The sequence below is a fragment of the Eschrichtius robustus genome, chromosome 8 (assembly GCF_028021215.1).
Source record: "Eschrichtius robustus isolate mEscRob2 chromosome 8, mEscRob2.pri, whole genome shotgun sequence".
Taxonomy (NCBI): domain Eukaryota; kingdom Metazoa; phylum Chordata; class Mammalia; order Artiodactyla; family Eschrichtiidae; genus Eschrichtius; species Eschrichtius robustus.
The window spans coordinates 119,556,543-119,573,711 of record NC_090831.1 but is presented as its reverse complement, the minus strand read 5'-3'; the positions used below and the strand labels follow the sequence as shown (position 1 = coordinate 119,573,711).

Sequence of the window (17,169 nt, the reverse complement as noted above, 5' to 3'; positions counted from 1 at the left end):
TATTTTGCTTTTTTTCCCCATAGGGAGTTTGAAATACTGCCTTGTGATTCTGAATCAGCCTTTGGACAAATGTTTTCGTCATCTTTGGTGCAAAGGTAACCTTAATTAGCATTTATATTTCTTTGCTTTCTTACTCTACTTGGGACTAATGTGACTGTTAAATATCCCAGAACCCAGCTGGAATACCAAAAAGTGGAATTTAAAATAAGGTGATTTAATTATTGAATTATCAGAAGAATCCATTTTTGCTTCTCCGTTAACCTGTTTATACATGTGGTTTCCACAGCGTGGACCTCCAGGGACAGAATTACAATATAACATCACTCTATTGCATATCGTTAACTACTGTATGGATGTTTATCCTGAGTACTCAACAAGTATTTGTTCAAGTGTAAATATTTTTGGCACCAGTGACAGCAAAAAGCATCCGCAAGCCTCCCTCATTCCGGCATTCAGTAATTAGGTATCTGCAGGGTGACTGGATTTGCAACATTAAAACAGAAGACATGTTGCCAATATATTAGAATCTCTAGGGATTCTGAAAAATATAGTTAAAAATGGAATAGTTTCACAAAATTAAACTCCTGTGAGGTTTCATGTCAAAAATAGGTTCTATTAACTCTTTTATATTATTCTTTGATTTTTATGGAATGAACTCAAGAAAGTGATGTTAAATAGCATTTGCTGTTTTGAACCTCTGCGCTTCTTTAATGAAATCTTGAGATTTTTTTTCAAAGGGATCCTTCTGCTATGTTATCAATGTAAGTTTTGGGTCAAATGATAGGCAGAAGAACTTGATTTGTGACATATTGAAGCATATGCCTGATCCTGTCTCATCAGCCCAGAATTCTTTAGTTATTTTCATCATTAAGCTTGTGTGTCTTAGAGTGCAAATGTATTATGTTAATAAGCTCACATCTGGACAAAGGTAGTTGTGATACTAGGGGGAATAAATCATTATACATGATTTTGTGAAAAGAATTTTTCTTGTCCGATAGGATCACGATGAAAACTCTTGGTATTCTAAACTTAGCCATCTTTAAGTTGGGTAATGTAAACTCTCACATTATAGTTGTACTAACATTGCCCTCACGGACAATTACTTAAGTATTATCTTTCATAGCACTTACTACTCATTTACTTGTAATTAGGTAGTTATTTGGGTACCATAAGGCCAAAAGGTCTTTTTTGTCACTTTATCTCTATTGCCTAGTGCTGTGTCTGGCGCATAATTGCTTAGTAATTACAAGGAATAAAAGAGAGAATTTAATATGGTTGATATTGCTATTAAATACCAAAGCAAACTGCTTAGGCACGTCTTTTCTACCTGAACTTATTACATCAGGTTTTATGATGATTTTAGGAGAGTGTGTGAGCAACTGTGTTTTACTGCAAACATTAGAAATAGACAAAATATTCATTGATAGGAACTGTTGGAAACCTTGGATAATGAAAACCACATCTTAAGGCTCATACTTTGGGGAGTTAATGGTCCTGTTTTGCACGTAGTGTGAAATGATGTAGATTTTTGAGCTGATTGAAGTTCTTCATCTCATTAGTTTTTCTGCAGTGAATTTGATCTGAAAAAGTCTCAGGCCTGACATTAACCCGCTAATCATTTGATTTGCATGAACAAATGAACACTTGGTTAGTATGTATCAATATACATGAAGAGAAGTAAAGGTATCTAAAGTGTCCTGTGTACTGAAATGGTTAGATAGTTCTCATTTCCAAAATAACTTTTCTTTAGGTTATTGAAGTGTTAAATTCTTTCATATATGCCTCTAGGATAATTCTTGGCTTTTTTGGAGCCATGAACCATTATAAAAATCAGATCTGTTAACAAAGACTAAGGAATAGGTTTTTTGTGAATCTCATAACAGGCTGTGGGTTTATGTTTGTCTTGCTGTTCTTCCAAGTAAAGGCAATGAAACAGGGAAACTCTGAGCTTGAGTTGTTGCTTTTCACAACAGAGAGAGCCCCAGAAAAAAGCAGCGTCGTGGGTTTGGGAGGGAAGTCAGCATTGTGGTTTGGGATTTCATTTCAGCAAGTAAGTCATGGCTGGGGGCTGCCATGCTGTTCCTGTTGAACTCATATGTACAACATTTTCTGTAATTTCTGTGGATGTGAAGATTTGACAGGAGCAGAAATTAAGGGGTGGAAGCTGGACTGCTAGCCTAAAACACAGAAAAATTTGAAGGCTGCTACACAATATAAGTCTCTTATATAAAATCTATATTTTACCTTTAACCTATAGGCCAAGGGCTTCTGTTGAGTAGGTATTTCCTGAGATTCGTTTCAGGGGAAAGACTACTTTGAAGGTTTTAATTTCTTCCTGCAATGTTTAAGTGGCATGTTATAAAGTCTAGTTTAAATGACTAAAGGAGGGATTCAAGGGAGATTAAGATTATAAAAGTTTTTGAGTGTGTTTTCCCTTTAGTGCATCGTGAAGTTTTAATGATTTTCTTGGTCACAAGCCTTGGAATAATAGCCCTACATGTCTAGCGTTTTGTACTCTGGGTTTAATCTGGGGACATAAAGTATTTGGTAGGTAGGTAGATAAAACGACAGAAGTATAGTTAGTGAGTTTCTCACTAACTTTCCGTAGCGATCAGAGATTATTGGCCTTTGTGACTATTGCCCTCAAGATTTCTTAACCTCTTTTTTTTGGGGGGGGTGGGGGAGGAACTGGCACAGTCATGAACTGTCTATAAAAGACTGAAATGTACACCCTTTTTGGCAATACGCAGTGAGTCATAAAAGAAAGCGTATTTCTTTAAATTGTGTAATTCCACTTCTGGGAATTCATCCAGAGCGGAGTGTGGGGGGAAACAACCAAAGACATAAGCAAAGGTTTACAAGCAAGAAACTCAACCTTATTAATGATGGGAGAAAACTGGAAATAACCTAAATATCCAGCAGAAAGGGTGTGACAAAATACAGCATGGAATATCCATCATAAGGAATCTTAACACAAACCTCCAAAACTGCATTTCTGAACTTGGTTATTTTCTTGATCATTTAATTAATTAATTAGTTTTTAAAGTTTAATTTTATTTTTTTATACAGCGGGTTCTTATTAGTCACCCATTTTATACACATCAGTGTATACATGTCAATCCCAATCTCCCAATTCATCACACCACCACCCCCACCCCCTCTGCTTTCCCCCCTTGGTGTCCGTACGTTTGTTCTCTGCATCTGTGTCTCATTTTCTGCCCTGCAAACCACTTCATCTGTACCATTTTCTAGGGTCCACATATATGCATTAATATACGATATTTGTTTTTCTCTTTCTGACTTACTTCACTCTGTATGACAGTCTATAGATGCATCCATGTCTCTACAAATGACCCAATTTCGTTCCTTTTTATGGCTGAGTAATATTCCATTGTATATATGTACCACAACTTCTTTATCCATTCATCTGTCGATGGGCATTTAGGTTGCTTCCATGTCCTGGCTATTGTAAATAGTGCTGCAGTGAACATTGGGGTGCATGTGTGTTTTTGAATTATGGTTTTCTCTGGGTATATGCCCAGTAGTGGGATTGCTGTGTCATATGGTAATTCTATTTTTAGTTTTCTAAGGAACCTCCATACTGTTCTCCATAGTGGCTGTATCAATTTACATTCCCACCAACAGTGTAAGAGTGTTCCCTTTTCTCCATACCCTCTACAGCATTTGTTGTTTGTAGATTTTCTGATGATGCCCATTCTAACTGGTGTGAGGTGATACCTCATTGTAGTTTTGATTTGCATTTCTCTAATAATTAGTGATGTTGAGCAGCTTTTCATGTGCTTCTTGGCCATCTGTATGTCTTCTTTTGAGAAATGTCTGTTTAGGTCTTCGGCCCATTTTTGGATTAGGTTGTTTGTTTTTTTAATATTGAGCTGCATGAGCTGTTTATATATTTTGGAGATTAATCCATTGTCTGATGATTCATTTGCAAATATTTTCTCCCATTCTGAGGGTTGTCTTTTCGTCCTGTTTATGGTTTCCTTTGCTGTGCAAAAGCTTTGAAGTTTCATTAGGTCCCATTTGTTTATTTGTGTTTTTATTTCCATTACTCTAGGAGGTGGATCAAAAAAGATCTTGCTGTGATTTATGTCAAAGAGTGTTCTTCCTATGTTTTCCTCTAAGAGTTTTATAGTGTCTGGTCTTATATTTAGGTCTCAAATCCATTGTGAGTTTATTTTTGTGTATGGTGTTAGGGAGTATTCTAATTTCATTCTTTTACATGTAGCTGTCCAGTTTTCCCAGCACCACTTATTGAAGAGACTGTCTTTTCGCCATTGTATATCCTTGCCTCCTTTATCATAGATTAGTTGATCATAGGTGCGTGAGTTAATCTCTGGGCTTTTTATCTTATTCCAATGATCTGTATTTCTGTTTTTGTGCCAGTACCATATTGTCTTGATTACTGTAGCTTTGTAGTATAGTCTGAAGTCAGGGATCCTGATTCTTCCAGCTCGGTTTTTTTCCCTCAAGACTGCTTTGGCTATTCGGGGTCTTTTGTGTCTCCATACAAATTTTAAGATTTTTGGTTCTAGTTCCATAAAAAATGCCATTGGTAATTTGACAGGGATTGCATTGAGTCTGTAGATTGCTTTGGGTAGTATAGTCATTTTCACAATATCGATTCTTCCAATCCAAGAACATGGTATATCTCTCCATCTTTGGTATCATCTTTAATTTCTTTCATTAGTGTCTTATAGTTTTCTGCATACAGGTCTTTTGTCTCCCTAGGTAGGTTTATTCCTAGGTATTTTATTCGTTTTGTTGCAATAGTAAATGGGAGTGTTTCCTTAATTGCTCTTTCAGATTTTTCATCATTAGTGTATAGGAATGCAAGAGATTTCTGTGCATTAATTTTGTATCCTGCAACTTTACCAGATTCATTGATTAACTCTAGTAGTTTTCTGGTGGCATCTTTAGGATTCTCTATGTATAGTATCTTGTCATCTGCAAACAGTGACAGTTTTACTTCTTCTTTTCCAATTTGTGTTCCTTCTATTTCTTTTTCTTCTCTGATTGCCGTGGCTAGGACTTCCAAAACTATGTTGAATAATAGCGGTGAGAGTGGACATCCTTGTCTCCTTCCTGATCTTAGAGGAAATGCTTTCCGTTTTTCGCCATTGAGAATGATGTTTGCTGTGGGTTTGTCATATATGACCTTTATTGTGTTGAGGTAGGTTCCCTCTATGCCCACTTTCTGGAGAGTTTTTATCATAAATGGGTGTTGAATTTTGTCAAAAGCTTTTTCTGCATCTATTGAGATGATCGTATGGTTTTTATTCTTCAGTTTGTTACTATGGGGTATCACATTGATTGATTTGCGTATATTGAAGAATCCTTGCATCTCTGGGATAAATCCCACTTGTGTATGATCCTTTTAATGTGTTGTTGTATTCTGTTTGCTAGTATTTTGTTGAGGATATTTGCATCTCTATTCATCAGTGACATTGGTCTGTAATATTCTTTTTTGGTAGTATCTTTGTCTGGTTTTGGTATCAGGGTGATGGTGGCCTCATAGAATGAGTTTGGGAGTTTTCCTTCCTCTGCAATTTTTTGGAGGAGTTTCAGAAGGATGGATGTTAACTGTTCAGTAAGTGTTTGATAGAATTCACCCATGAAGCCACCTGGTCCTGGACTTTTGTTTGTTGGAAGATTTTTAACCACAGTTTCAATTTCATTACTTGTGATTGGTCTGCTCATATTTTCTGTTTCTTCCTGGTTCAGTCTTGGAAGGTTATACCTTTCTAAAAATTTGTCCATTTCTTCCAGGTTGCCCATTTTTTTGGCATAGAGTTGCTTGTGGTATTCTTTTAGGATGCTTTGTATTTCTGCAGTGTCTGTTGTAACTTCTCCTTTTTCATTTCTAATTTTATTGATTTGAGTCCTCTCCCTCTTTTTCTTGATGAGTCTGGCTAATGGTTTATCAATTTTGTTTATCTTCTCAAAGAACCAGCTTTTAGTTTTATTGATCTTTGCTATTGTGTTCTTTCTTTCTATTTCATTTAGTTTTGCTCTGATCTTTATGACTTCTTTCCTTCTGCTAACTTTGGGTTTTGTTTGTTCTTCTTTCTCTAGTTCCTTTAGGTGTAAGGTTAGATTGTTTACTTGAGATTTTTCTTGTTTCTTGAGGTAGGCTTGTATAGCTATAACCTTCTCTCTTAGAACTGCTTTTGCTGCATCCCATAGGTTTTGGATCGTCGTGTTTTCATTGTCATTTGTCTGTAGGTATTTTTTGATTTCCTCTTTGATTTCTTCAGTGATCTCTTGGTTATTTAGTAACGTATTGTTTAGCCTCCATGTGTTGGTGTTTTTTACGTTTTTTTCCCTGTAATTGATTTCTGATCTCTTAGCGTTGTGGTCAGAAAAGATGCTTGGTATGATTTCAGTTTTCTTAAATTTACTGAGCTTGATTTTGTGACCCATGATGTGACCTATCCTGGAGAATGTTCCGTGCACACTTGAGAAGAAAGTGTAATCTGCCGTTTTTGGATGGAATGTCTTATAAATATCAATTAAATCTATCTGGTCTATTGTGTCATTTAAAGCTTGTGTTTCCTTATTAATTTTCTGTTTGGATGATCTGTCCTTTGGTGTAAGTGAGGTGTTAAAGTCCCCCACTGTTAATTGTGTTACTGTTGATTTCCTCTTTTATAGCTGTTAGCAGTTGCCTTATGTATTGAGGTGCTCCTATGTTGGGTGCATATATATTTATAATTGTTATATCTTCTTCTTGGATTGATCCCTTGTCATTGTGTAGTGTCCTTCCTTGTCTCTTGTAACATTCTTTATTTTAAAGTCTATTTTATGTGATATGAGTATCGCTACTCCAGCTTTCTTTTGATTTCCAGTTGTATGGAATATCTTTTTCCATCCCCTCACTTTCAGTCTGTATGTGTCCCTAGGTCTGAAGTGGGTCTCTTGTAGACAGCATATGTATGGGTCCTGTTTTTATATCCATTCAGCAAGCCTGTGTCTTTTGGTTGCAGCATTTAATCCTTTCACGTTTAAGGTGATTATTGATATGTATGTCCCTATTACCATTTTCTTAATTGTTTTGGGTTTGTTTTTGTAGGTCCTTTTCTTCTCTTGTGTTGCCCACTTAGAGAAGTTCCTTTAGCATTTGTTGTAGAGCTGGTTTGGTGGTGCTGATTTCTCTTAGCTTTTGCTTGTCTGTAAAGCTTTTAATTTCTCCACTGAATCTGAATGAGATCCTTCGTGGGTAGAGTAATGAGTAATCTTGGTTGTAGATTCTTCCCTTTCATCACTTTAAGTATATCGTGTCACTCCCTTCTGGCTTGTAGAGTTTCTGCCGAGAAATCAGCTGTTAACCTTATTGGAGTTCCCTTGTATGTTATTTGTCATTTTTCCCTTGCTTCTTTCAATAATTTTTCGTTGTCTTTAATTTTTGCCAATTTGATTACTATGTGTCTCTGCGTGTTTCTCCTTGGGTTTATCCTGTATGGGACTCTCTGCGCTTCCTGGACTTGGGTGGCTATTTCCTTTCCCATGTTAGGGAAGTTTTCGACTGTAATCTCTTCAAATATTTTCTCTGGTCCTTTCTCTCTCTCTTCTCCTTCTGAGATCCCTGTAATGTGAATGTTGTTGCATTTAATGTTGTCCCAGAGGTCTCTTAGGCTGTCTTTATTTCTTTTTATTCTTTTTTCTTTATTCTGTTCTGCAGCAGTGAATTCCACCATTCTGTCTTCCAGGTCACTTATCCGTTCTTCTGCCTCAATTATTCTGCTATTGATTCCTTCTAGTGTAGTTTTCATTTCAGTTACTGTATTGTTCATCTCTGTTTGTTTGTTCTTTAGTTCTTCTAGATCTTTGTTAAACATTTCTTGCATCTTCTCGATCTTTGCCTCCATTCTTTTTCCGAGGTCCTGGATCATCTTCACTATCATTATTCTGAATTCTTTTTCTGGGAGGTTGCCTATCTCCACTTCATTTAGTTGTTTTTCTGGGGTTTTATCTTGTTTCTTCATCTGGTACATAGCCCTCTGCCTTTTCATCTTGTCTATCTTTGTGTGAATGTGGGTTTTGTTCCACAGGCTGCAGGATTGTAGTTCTTCTTGCTTCTGCTGTCTGCCCTCTGGTGGATGAGGCTCTCTAAGAGGCTTGTGGAAGTTTCCTGATGGGAGGGACTGGTGGTGGGTAGAGCTGGCTGTTGCTCTGATGGGCAGAGCTCAGTAAAACTTTAATGCTTGTCTGCTGATGGGTGGGGCTGGGTTCCCTCCCTGTTGGTTGTTTGGTCTGAGGCGACCCAACAGTGGAGCCTACCCAGGGTCCCAGTGCACCCACTGCTTTGTGTGTGCCCTCCAAGAGTGGAGTCTCTGTTTTTCCCAGTCCTGTCGAAGTCCTGTAGTCAAATCCTGCTAGCGTTCAAAGTCTGATTCTCTAGGAATTCCTCCTCCCGTTGCCGGACCCCCAGGTGGGAAGCCTGACGTGGGGCTCAGAACCTTCACTCCAGTGGGTGGACTTCTGTGGTATAAGTGTTCTCCAGTTTGTGAGTCACCCACCCAGCGGTTACGGGATTTGATTTTGTGATTGCGCCCCTCCTACCGTCTCATTGTGGCTTCTCCTTTGTCTTTGGATGTGGGATATCTTTTTTGGTGAGTTCTAGTGTCTTCCCGTGGATGATTGTTCAGCAGTTAGTTGTGATTCCGGTGTTCTCGAAAGAGGGAATGAGAGCACGTCCTTCTACTCCGCCATCTTGAACCAATGGTTGGAGGCTTCTTAACCTCTTTCTCTCCTTTTTTTTTTTTTTTGAGTCAGGCTTTCTCTTCCAGTAAATGCCTTTTTCACACTGACATATATAGTAAATGAAAGAGATAGGGATGTCTGTGTTTGAACAGCTCTGTTTATTTCTTGTTGTGGTTCAGTGTTTCTCATCTTGGGGTCACCAGGCTTACCAGGGTCCTCAGAGATAGTAGGAGAGCTCTCCAAACTACATAAAATTGAAATAAAGAAAAGAAATAAGAAACCCAACAGACATTCATTTAGCTGGGATAAGTTTACATAGATTGATTATATATCAAATTTCTAGGAGTTTGACTTCTTAAATTATGTCCTCATTTTTCACGAGTTCATAACCTCTCCCTGCCTCTTCCCTTTGACCCACAGAACAGCAGTGACCATGTTAATCGGATTATGAATCGATTATCAGATTATGTCAGTGTCAGGTGTTTATCTATGGTCTCACACCTTTTTTCCCTAATAAGGAATTACTTTCCTTCACTTGATTTCTTTCTTTTATTTCCCTGGTAACCAGTCTTAAGACCATATCAAGGTATGGGCAACATACTCTGTTCATTTTGGATGAGGCTTAAGTCATGAAATATTTGACAAATTTGGTAGGTCTTACAGGTTAAAGGGAGGCACATGTGGCATTTCATGAATTGAAATATAATCAAGCTCTTTGATTTTATAGTATCATTGTTTCCCCTTCTGTTCTGTTTGTAAGTGACTGATACCTGTTGTGGCCCTTCTGTGCCAGGCATTGGGCTTGAAGCTGGAGACAGAATTGTGGGCTCTGGGTTGTGGCTGGAATGGAGAGCATGCGGGGGTGGGGGGTGGGTGGGAGGGACACAGGTACAACCTGTTCTTGAAGGCGGCATCTTCTTCAAGAGCCACAAGGCCTCAGATGGAACTTGATCTATCCCTGCTTCTCAACAGCTGTGAAATTATTGTAGCATTCGATTAATTGCATCTACTTTGCTCACATCTGTATGCTTTTCTGTTTTTAAACAAAAACATCTTAGCTGAGTAAAACATTTGTTAACAAAATCGTGACTTCCTCTGCTAATTATACTGATATTGTGCTAGTGATTAGTATTGCCATCAGATTTAAGTTTTAAGGTGAAGTGGAAATCTGCTATAACGCACCTTGTTGTACTGACTCTTTCCTTCATGAATTATGCACCCCAGGACTCTGTAAGCCTCTTTTCCCCTGATTATTTGATGTTTAAGGTCAAACCAAAGTTAAGAAATTTATATTAAGTTTTCCTCTTCCTTTGCTCTTCTACTATACCATTTCTCCATTCTGTGGGACTTTCTTACCTCACTTCTGGTGTCCGTTTTGTTTATTCTCATTGAAATAAGAGAAATTGGATACTTGTACTTTTTATGTGTAGATTGGCTGAGTTGGTTGATAGCTTTAATAAACTTGGTATCAGTAGCTATTTTATTCCTATTATATGTATTTGTATACATTATCCCTGTTAGAGGAAGTTCAAGGGAAACATACTTTTTGATAACCACCTTGAAATTTCAGAATCATCATAGGTTTGTTCCTAAAGCTGACTCTGAAAGGGCTAGTCCTAGCCCGTCTTTTTTTTTTTTTTTTAAGAGTGTGTTTCTAATATAGTTTTATCTATGGCCTCATCTTCCATTACTACCCCATCCTATGTATTTAGTGTTGGATATAATAGAACTGCCTTCTTTTTTTGTGCCTGAAATAGATTTTTACTTATTCATCTTACAAACTTCAACTCATCCTTAAATGTCCAACTCAAATGCCACCTCTTGTGTACAAAGCCTTCCTTAACGTGCCCAGGTAGAGATTTTCTCCCTAGTATTTGTACTTTGTTTCTTTTACTTATAAATATCACCTGATCCCTCCTTGAGAATAAGCTTCTTGAAGAAGGATACAGAGTGTTTAGCTGATGGTGTTTTCCTCCTAGTTCTGTGACACTAGCCTGGGGGCAGCTATTGTAGGTCATCCTAGCAATTGCTGAAGGTCAGTGTCTGTCTTTGGTGCTTTCTAGATCCTGGAAATCCTCTTGCCCTGGTGTGAACCAGTTAGCGGGCAACAGATGGATGCAGGTGCACGCTCTCCCTCCCCCTCCCCAGATTCCTCTTTGGTTTTCAGCCTAGGTTGGGTCCCTTTTCTACTTCAGCTAAATTGGAGCTCTGTCAATCATTTTTTTCCCTCTGCTCGAAGACTCCCAGATGCTTATTTTGTATTTCCTACTATAACCAATCAGAACTGCTATTTTCATTAATCTCATCTTCTTTCCTCATAGCTCATGTGCAAGAATGTATTCCTTTTTTGCCTCTTTGGTGTTATGTCTTTGACAGTTGAAGTGCTAACAAATGTGTCATTGGAATATATCCTCTTTGTCCATTAAGGTATTATGGTTAAGGTATATCTTTTATTATAGAGAAGGATATAAAATTATGCAATTAAGCAATACCCTTATCTTCTAACATTAGTTTCTAAAGAGATTTATCATATATTTTTACTGTAATGCTTATAATGCTCCTTTCTTTAAAATAATTTCTTTGTGAGAACAGTAGGTTAACCTTATTTTTGAGAATATAAATGCTTCAGTTTTTCCATGGATTTTAATCTTTAATTATACAATATGTGCGCATTGTAAAAATTTAAAACATCACTTTTTATAATGAAAAAGTGTCGGTCCCCATTAACTATTTAATATTCCCTTCATTATTTGTTTTATGCTTGCATTTTTTTCTTTTTCATTATTGCCCATGAAATGATTTTTATATGTATTTTTAACCATCTATTAGGGTAATAGATGAAATGCTACGACTACATAGGAAAATGACCCGAAAATAGCCATTTGATTGCCAGGCCACGTGACTCTGTATCCTTTATGGCAGTTAGTGTAGACATTTTGACTGCTTGTTTTACTCTGTTTTTTCCTGCTATTTAGATCTGTGTCCTAACTGGTATGTCGGTTTTTAATGTAACTAGAAAATGGCTTCAAGTCAGTATGGCTACTTATGTTTTTATATATATATATATATATATTTTTTTTTTAACTCATTTATTTATTTACTTATATTTGCTCCATGTTTAATTTACACACACACACTTGCTGACGTTAAGCCCAATGAAGTGAGCCTAGCGTGTGATTAGTTAGAAGAGTATAAGCACATTATTAATAGTTATCCTTGCTAGGGAGGCTGAGTAGTACCTTTGTGGTGAGGTATCCTTACTGAAATAAAGTAAAAGTGAAAAAAAAACAAAAGAAAAACAACAAAAAAACGCAAACCCGAAGAATTCTATCTCTGCACGAAGCTGATAGTGGAATACTGCGTAAACCTAGATAAAAGTAAAGCATCACCTTTGGGTTAACTGTCCAGAAGGGAATTCAACATTTTGCATTTCTTAAAGTTGATGGTGTTCAGCTCTTTAGAAGGTGTCCTGTCATTCTCCCAATCAAAGTATTCGGGTCTTAGATGGCCTTCCCTGAAATGCAGATGTTGTCATGTTCAACAGTGCTTCCCAGAAATTTGTTGTGGAGACATAAAGGCTCTCCATGATGGCTTTTCTCCATTTTTATTATATAGAGCTTATTCAGTTAGTTTGAAGGACTTCTGAAAGAGCAGGCTTTGAGAAGCAATCAGAGAAACATGGTGTGACTTACTTCCACTTCCCCCACGTTGTGTAGTGTATTTTACCCTTAAGAACCTGCAAACATTTATTTTTACCCCACCCTGCTTTAGAGTTTGATCTCTAAAGACTGTTATGTGTTAGATAAATATTAGTGTTCCTATGTGTGTTAATTTTTTGTCCCACCTTGCTTAGTGACTTCTCCTCTGTAATAGGTTGTTTGAAGGCAAGCTGCATCTGAAAGTTTATTTACTTTTAAGATCATGCTATTTAATTGAATATAGATGAGTTAAAGAACATTTCCACTGGTTAATATTTGTGTACAATTATAGATTAAAAATAACTTGACATTTTTTGTAGTGCTAGTCTTTGGGGGAAGCTGAGCCTCTCTGAGCCTTTAGTTTCACAGTAATAGCTGCTTGGAGTCTTTCGAAAGAAGTTGCCATTGGGAAACAGAAAAGAGTAAGAGGGTGTGGTGTCCTCTTCACTACTTCACTGGGAGACAGACGTTTGGCTGAGAGAAACTCTGATCTACATTCTTTCTGTGTCTAGAGTTTACTGGCAATGTTTGGAACAAACTGAAAGGAATACCATAGGGGAAAATCATAGGGCAAAACCCTTGTTTAAGCTAGTAGGAGAGGAACTGTACGGGGAGGAAATATTCTAATTTTGAATGTATTCAATCGAACTGAACAGTGTGAACTGTTAGATACATATAATGGCAGAATCTCTGTGAAAGTGAAATAGTGATACCTTCTAATAAGGCTTCCTTGTTATCTAAATAGTTATCATGAATTTAGCTTTTAAGGATTTGCTGGTTATGACTACCTGGATAGGTAGAATATCGTGTGCATTTTTGTCATTTAAATGCATCCAAGCAAAGATCCAGCTGATACTTTAGGTGGGAAAATGCTAGGCTTTAGGGTATCCAAATTTTAGTTAGGATGATCTGGGAGGCATGTGCTCTACTGATGATTAGATTAGTCATCAGACTTAAGAATCCTGTAACCTTGAGGCTTATCACAGTTTACTGAACTACCAAATTGACACTGTTTATGTCATTTTCTGTTCTTAGTGTTTCACAGAACTTATGCTTTGAGCACATTTAAGTGAACATTGAGCCAAAGATCTGATGAGCAATTTGCATACTTGGTTCAGGTCCATTAAGCAAAACAGCTTTGTACCAGCTGTAGTCCCTGTAAATAAGGCTGGCAGAAAAGATCTGTCCCATTCATACGAAAACATTAGGGGACTTCCAAAAGTTATTTAAATAGATGACAGTTTAATGTATTAGTGGCACAGAACACAACACATGTTGTCTGATGTGAGGCTAGAGACATAATCTACTACTCTCATCCCCAAGATGATGGCCCATTTCTATTGAATTAAATCTTTCATCATTCTGGGTATTATAATATAAATGTTGTCCGATATTAAGGACCTCAGTGTTAACTTTCTTTCTTAGGATTCACTCTTGGACCATTGTGTTGGTGGTGTTTTGTTTCAGTAACTACAATATCATAGGGCGTTTAGGGAATTGATACCAAAACTTCAAGTACTTTATATTTGAAGTGCGTTTTATAAATATCCTGCTATACATCCTAATTTCATGGTACTTTGTATGAACTGTTGTACTTGATATTTAAAAAAGAAAAGTCATTGTAAAAATATCAAGTTTCACAGCATAGCATTTTCTAATATGTTTACTGAGAGGCAAAAAGGTTCCATGATTTTCTTTTTTAATCCATATTTTTTCACATTGTCAGTGTCAAGCAATGTACAAGGCCCATAATATCAGTGAAAAAGACACAAGCCCTGTTATTATTGTGCTTACAATCTAGTGTTTGATGTATCCAGTCTCACCATATACATCATAATATTCTTGGCAAATTAAAATGTATTATCATTATGGACTGAACTGTCCCCACCCCTCCATCATATGTTGCAGCTCCAACCCCCTAATGTGACAGTATTTGGAGATAATATCTTTAAAGAGGTAATTAAAGTTAAATGAGGCCTTTGGGTAGGGTCAGTAGGACTAGTGTCCTTATAAGAAAAGGAAGAGATACCAGGGCTGGAGCTCACAGAGAAAGGGTCACATGAGGACACAGTGAGAAGGGCACCATCTGTAAGCCAAGGAGAGGGCTCAGGAGAAACCAACCCTGCCGATACCTTGCTCTTGGACTGCTAGTCTACATAACTGTGGGAAAATAAATTTCTGCTAAGTCACCCTGACTGTGGTATTTTGCTTTGAAAGTCCTAGCACACTGATAAAATTATATATAAGGCTTCTTGGCAAGTTGAGAATTGTTCAACTCTCTTCTCTTTAGAAGAGGATTGATGTCAAAGGTCCTTTTTCTTTACGAGTCTGGCGCCAGGTATTCTCTAGGCAGTCTTGCTCTTAACCTTAGTATGTTGTAGCTCTAATCAATTGTTGGTAGCATTGAACCTCCCTTGGTCCCCCTTTGTTTACAGAAGGCATTTCACTGACTTCAGAAAAACAGTGGAAACACCCTACATGGTAGATATTAACTTGATGAGCATAATCAGAATTTGGGAAATCAGTTTTGGACACCTTAAACAGATACAGGAAGAGGTATGAGCAAATAGATTGAAGCACAAATTTCAGTAACTCAATTGTCTATGATTATTTTGGGCACTGATTTATTACCCTTTATAAAGATGAGAAGAATTTGCTTTTCTTGTAAAACATCAATTAGAGAGATGCATTGCATTGCTTTGGGACGATTCTCAGCTTCATTCTGGATGTTCTGTAGGTCATTTCACATAACGGGCAATCTTAAATGGAACTCTTCCCTCTCCCCTCATAGGATGTGGCCTGTTGGCAGCACCTTGGCCTGCTCTTGGCACTAGATTTGTTCACTTACCGGTAAATAACACATCCCACCACTGATTCTCAGCGAAACTATCTGTCCTTACTAGGTAAGATCACCTAGGGATTGGAGGCTCTTTTAGATGAGGGGGCAGTAGCTTTGAAACAAGATATAAATTTGTTTCTAAAGAAAGGAAGGTTGTTTTTTTGTGCACACTATTTTGTTTGTTTTTACACTTTTGTGTTTCTAACTTGGCAACAGACATACAATTCTTTAAAATATTTAAGATATGTTCCTTTCTTTTGAATACCTACATCAGAAAAATACCTTACCTTTTTTTCCCCTTAACATCTGTCCTGTTAATACAAATATATATATATATGTGTAAACACTTCGGTGGTTTTTATGAAGTGAATGGACTCATTGAATTAACTTTATTGGAAAAAATATTCACCAGACTATCCAAGGGTGGGGAATGAAGTGGGTTAGTGAAATCAGCCAAGATAGACTCACAAAACCTAATATCTTTTAGAAGTTACCAGCCTCCCACCCTCCCTCCCTCCCTCCCTCCCTTCCTTCCTTCCTTCCCAACTTAAATAGTGAAAAGGGGAAAAATACCAATGATGGTTGTTATTTCCTCCCCAATAAGTCATAAGTGAATGACTGTAAGAATTTAGCATTATGAGATATTTTATTTAAAATTCTTTCATCCTGTAGTTGGAATTTATCTTTCCTCTATATAAGTGGTCAATGTGTGAAACACATTCCAAAGTAATAGAAGTTAATGGAAAATAATATAATCTTCCAGAATATTTGTTTTTGAAATTATAATTCTGCCCTTAAGGTAAAATTGTTCTGTAATTTTATTTTGAAGATCAAAGTGCCAAAAAATGGAACCTCCCCTCCTGTGTTCCATCACTACCTTTAAGAACACTGATATTTTGACTTCCTCAGTAACGTGATATGTCTTTGGGATGTTTTTGGGCGTTCAAAAGAGGACATGGTAGAGGATAGATAAGGTGCAATGCATTTTTTCAATTGTCAGCAAGTTTTGGTTATGTTAAAAATAGATTGGTAATGCTATGTTTAGAATGTACTTATCATTACCAGACTGTATCATTCACTAGACAAATATTTATTCAATGTATAATTTATCACTGGTTACAAATCCAAGCCAGTCTTTTTGCTTTATGATTATTTTATACATCTTATTTATAGTGATGCATTTTATAATTTCAGTCCTTTCTCTGGGGTTTCACTGGCAGTTTAATCATGATTCACAGCATTGTGCATCCTTTATATTCAATAGCATATAGAACATTGCAGGAATAACAAAAGGGGCATTATCTTTGTACTGGCTGGAAATAGGCTGGGTTTTTCATCTTAGAGGAAAAAAAGATAAATATAAGCCGAAATTTGTAGGAGTATAGATGTAAATGTACATAGAAAGCAAATTTAGGGATCTTGAGAGATATAAATATGCCAACCTAAGGCACTATACATTTATTTAACACAGTAGACTTAATTGTATATGGCTTATTCATGTCCATATGCTTAAATTCACCAGATTCTCTTTTGCTTTGATTATGTAGGCAGAACTGTTAGTTTGCTTTTTCTTTACTTTTTCATTTTTTAAATCTCAATTATTACTAAATCAAAGATGTCCTTGGGAAAATATGTTTTAATTCAGAGCATTCAGTAGGCCTCTAAGGACTATCTTCCGAAACTCTTTCTGGCTGAATAAAATACCATCTCTCATTGTTGGAAATGAGATAGGGGTGTTGTCATAGTGTTGCAAATGGAACAGTGTTTCTAGTTTTTATGGGACATTTTTAGCAGAGGCCTCAATAATAACTTCTGTTCCATTTGTGCCTTTTTATAACTTCTTACATAACAAAGCAAAAAATATGTTAATGTTAGAAATTAGTCTAACACGGGTATTTTTTTCTAATGATA

The 17,169-nt window shown here is 36.8% G+C and overlaps 1 protein-coding gene across 2 annotated transcripts in view; it reads left to right on the top strand.

Moving 5' to 3' along the window:
• TPK1 (thiamin pyrophosphokinase 1) overlaps positions 1-17,169 on the top strand; it is a 358,052-nt gene that overhangs the window by 66,344 nt on the left and 274,539 nt on the right. For both annotated transcript variants that reach the window (XM_068549611.1, XM_068549612.1), the window contains exon 3: positions 24-95. In XM_068549611.1, coding sequence (XP_068405712.1) covers positions 24-95 — 72 coding nt within the window. The remainder of the gene's footprint in view (positions 1-23; positions 96-17,169) is intronic.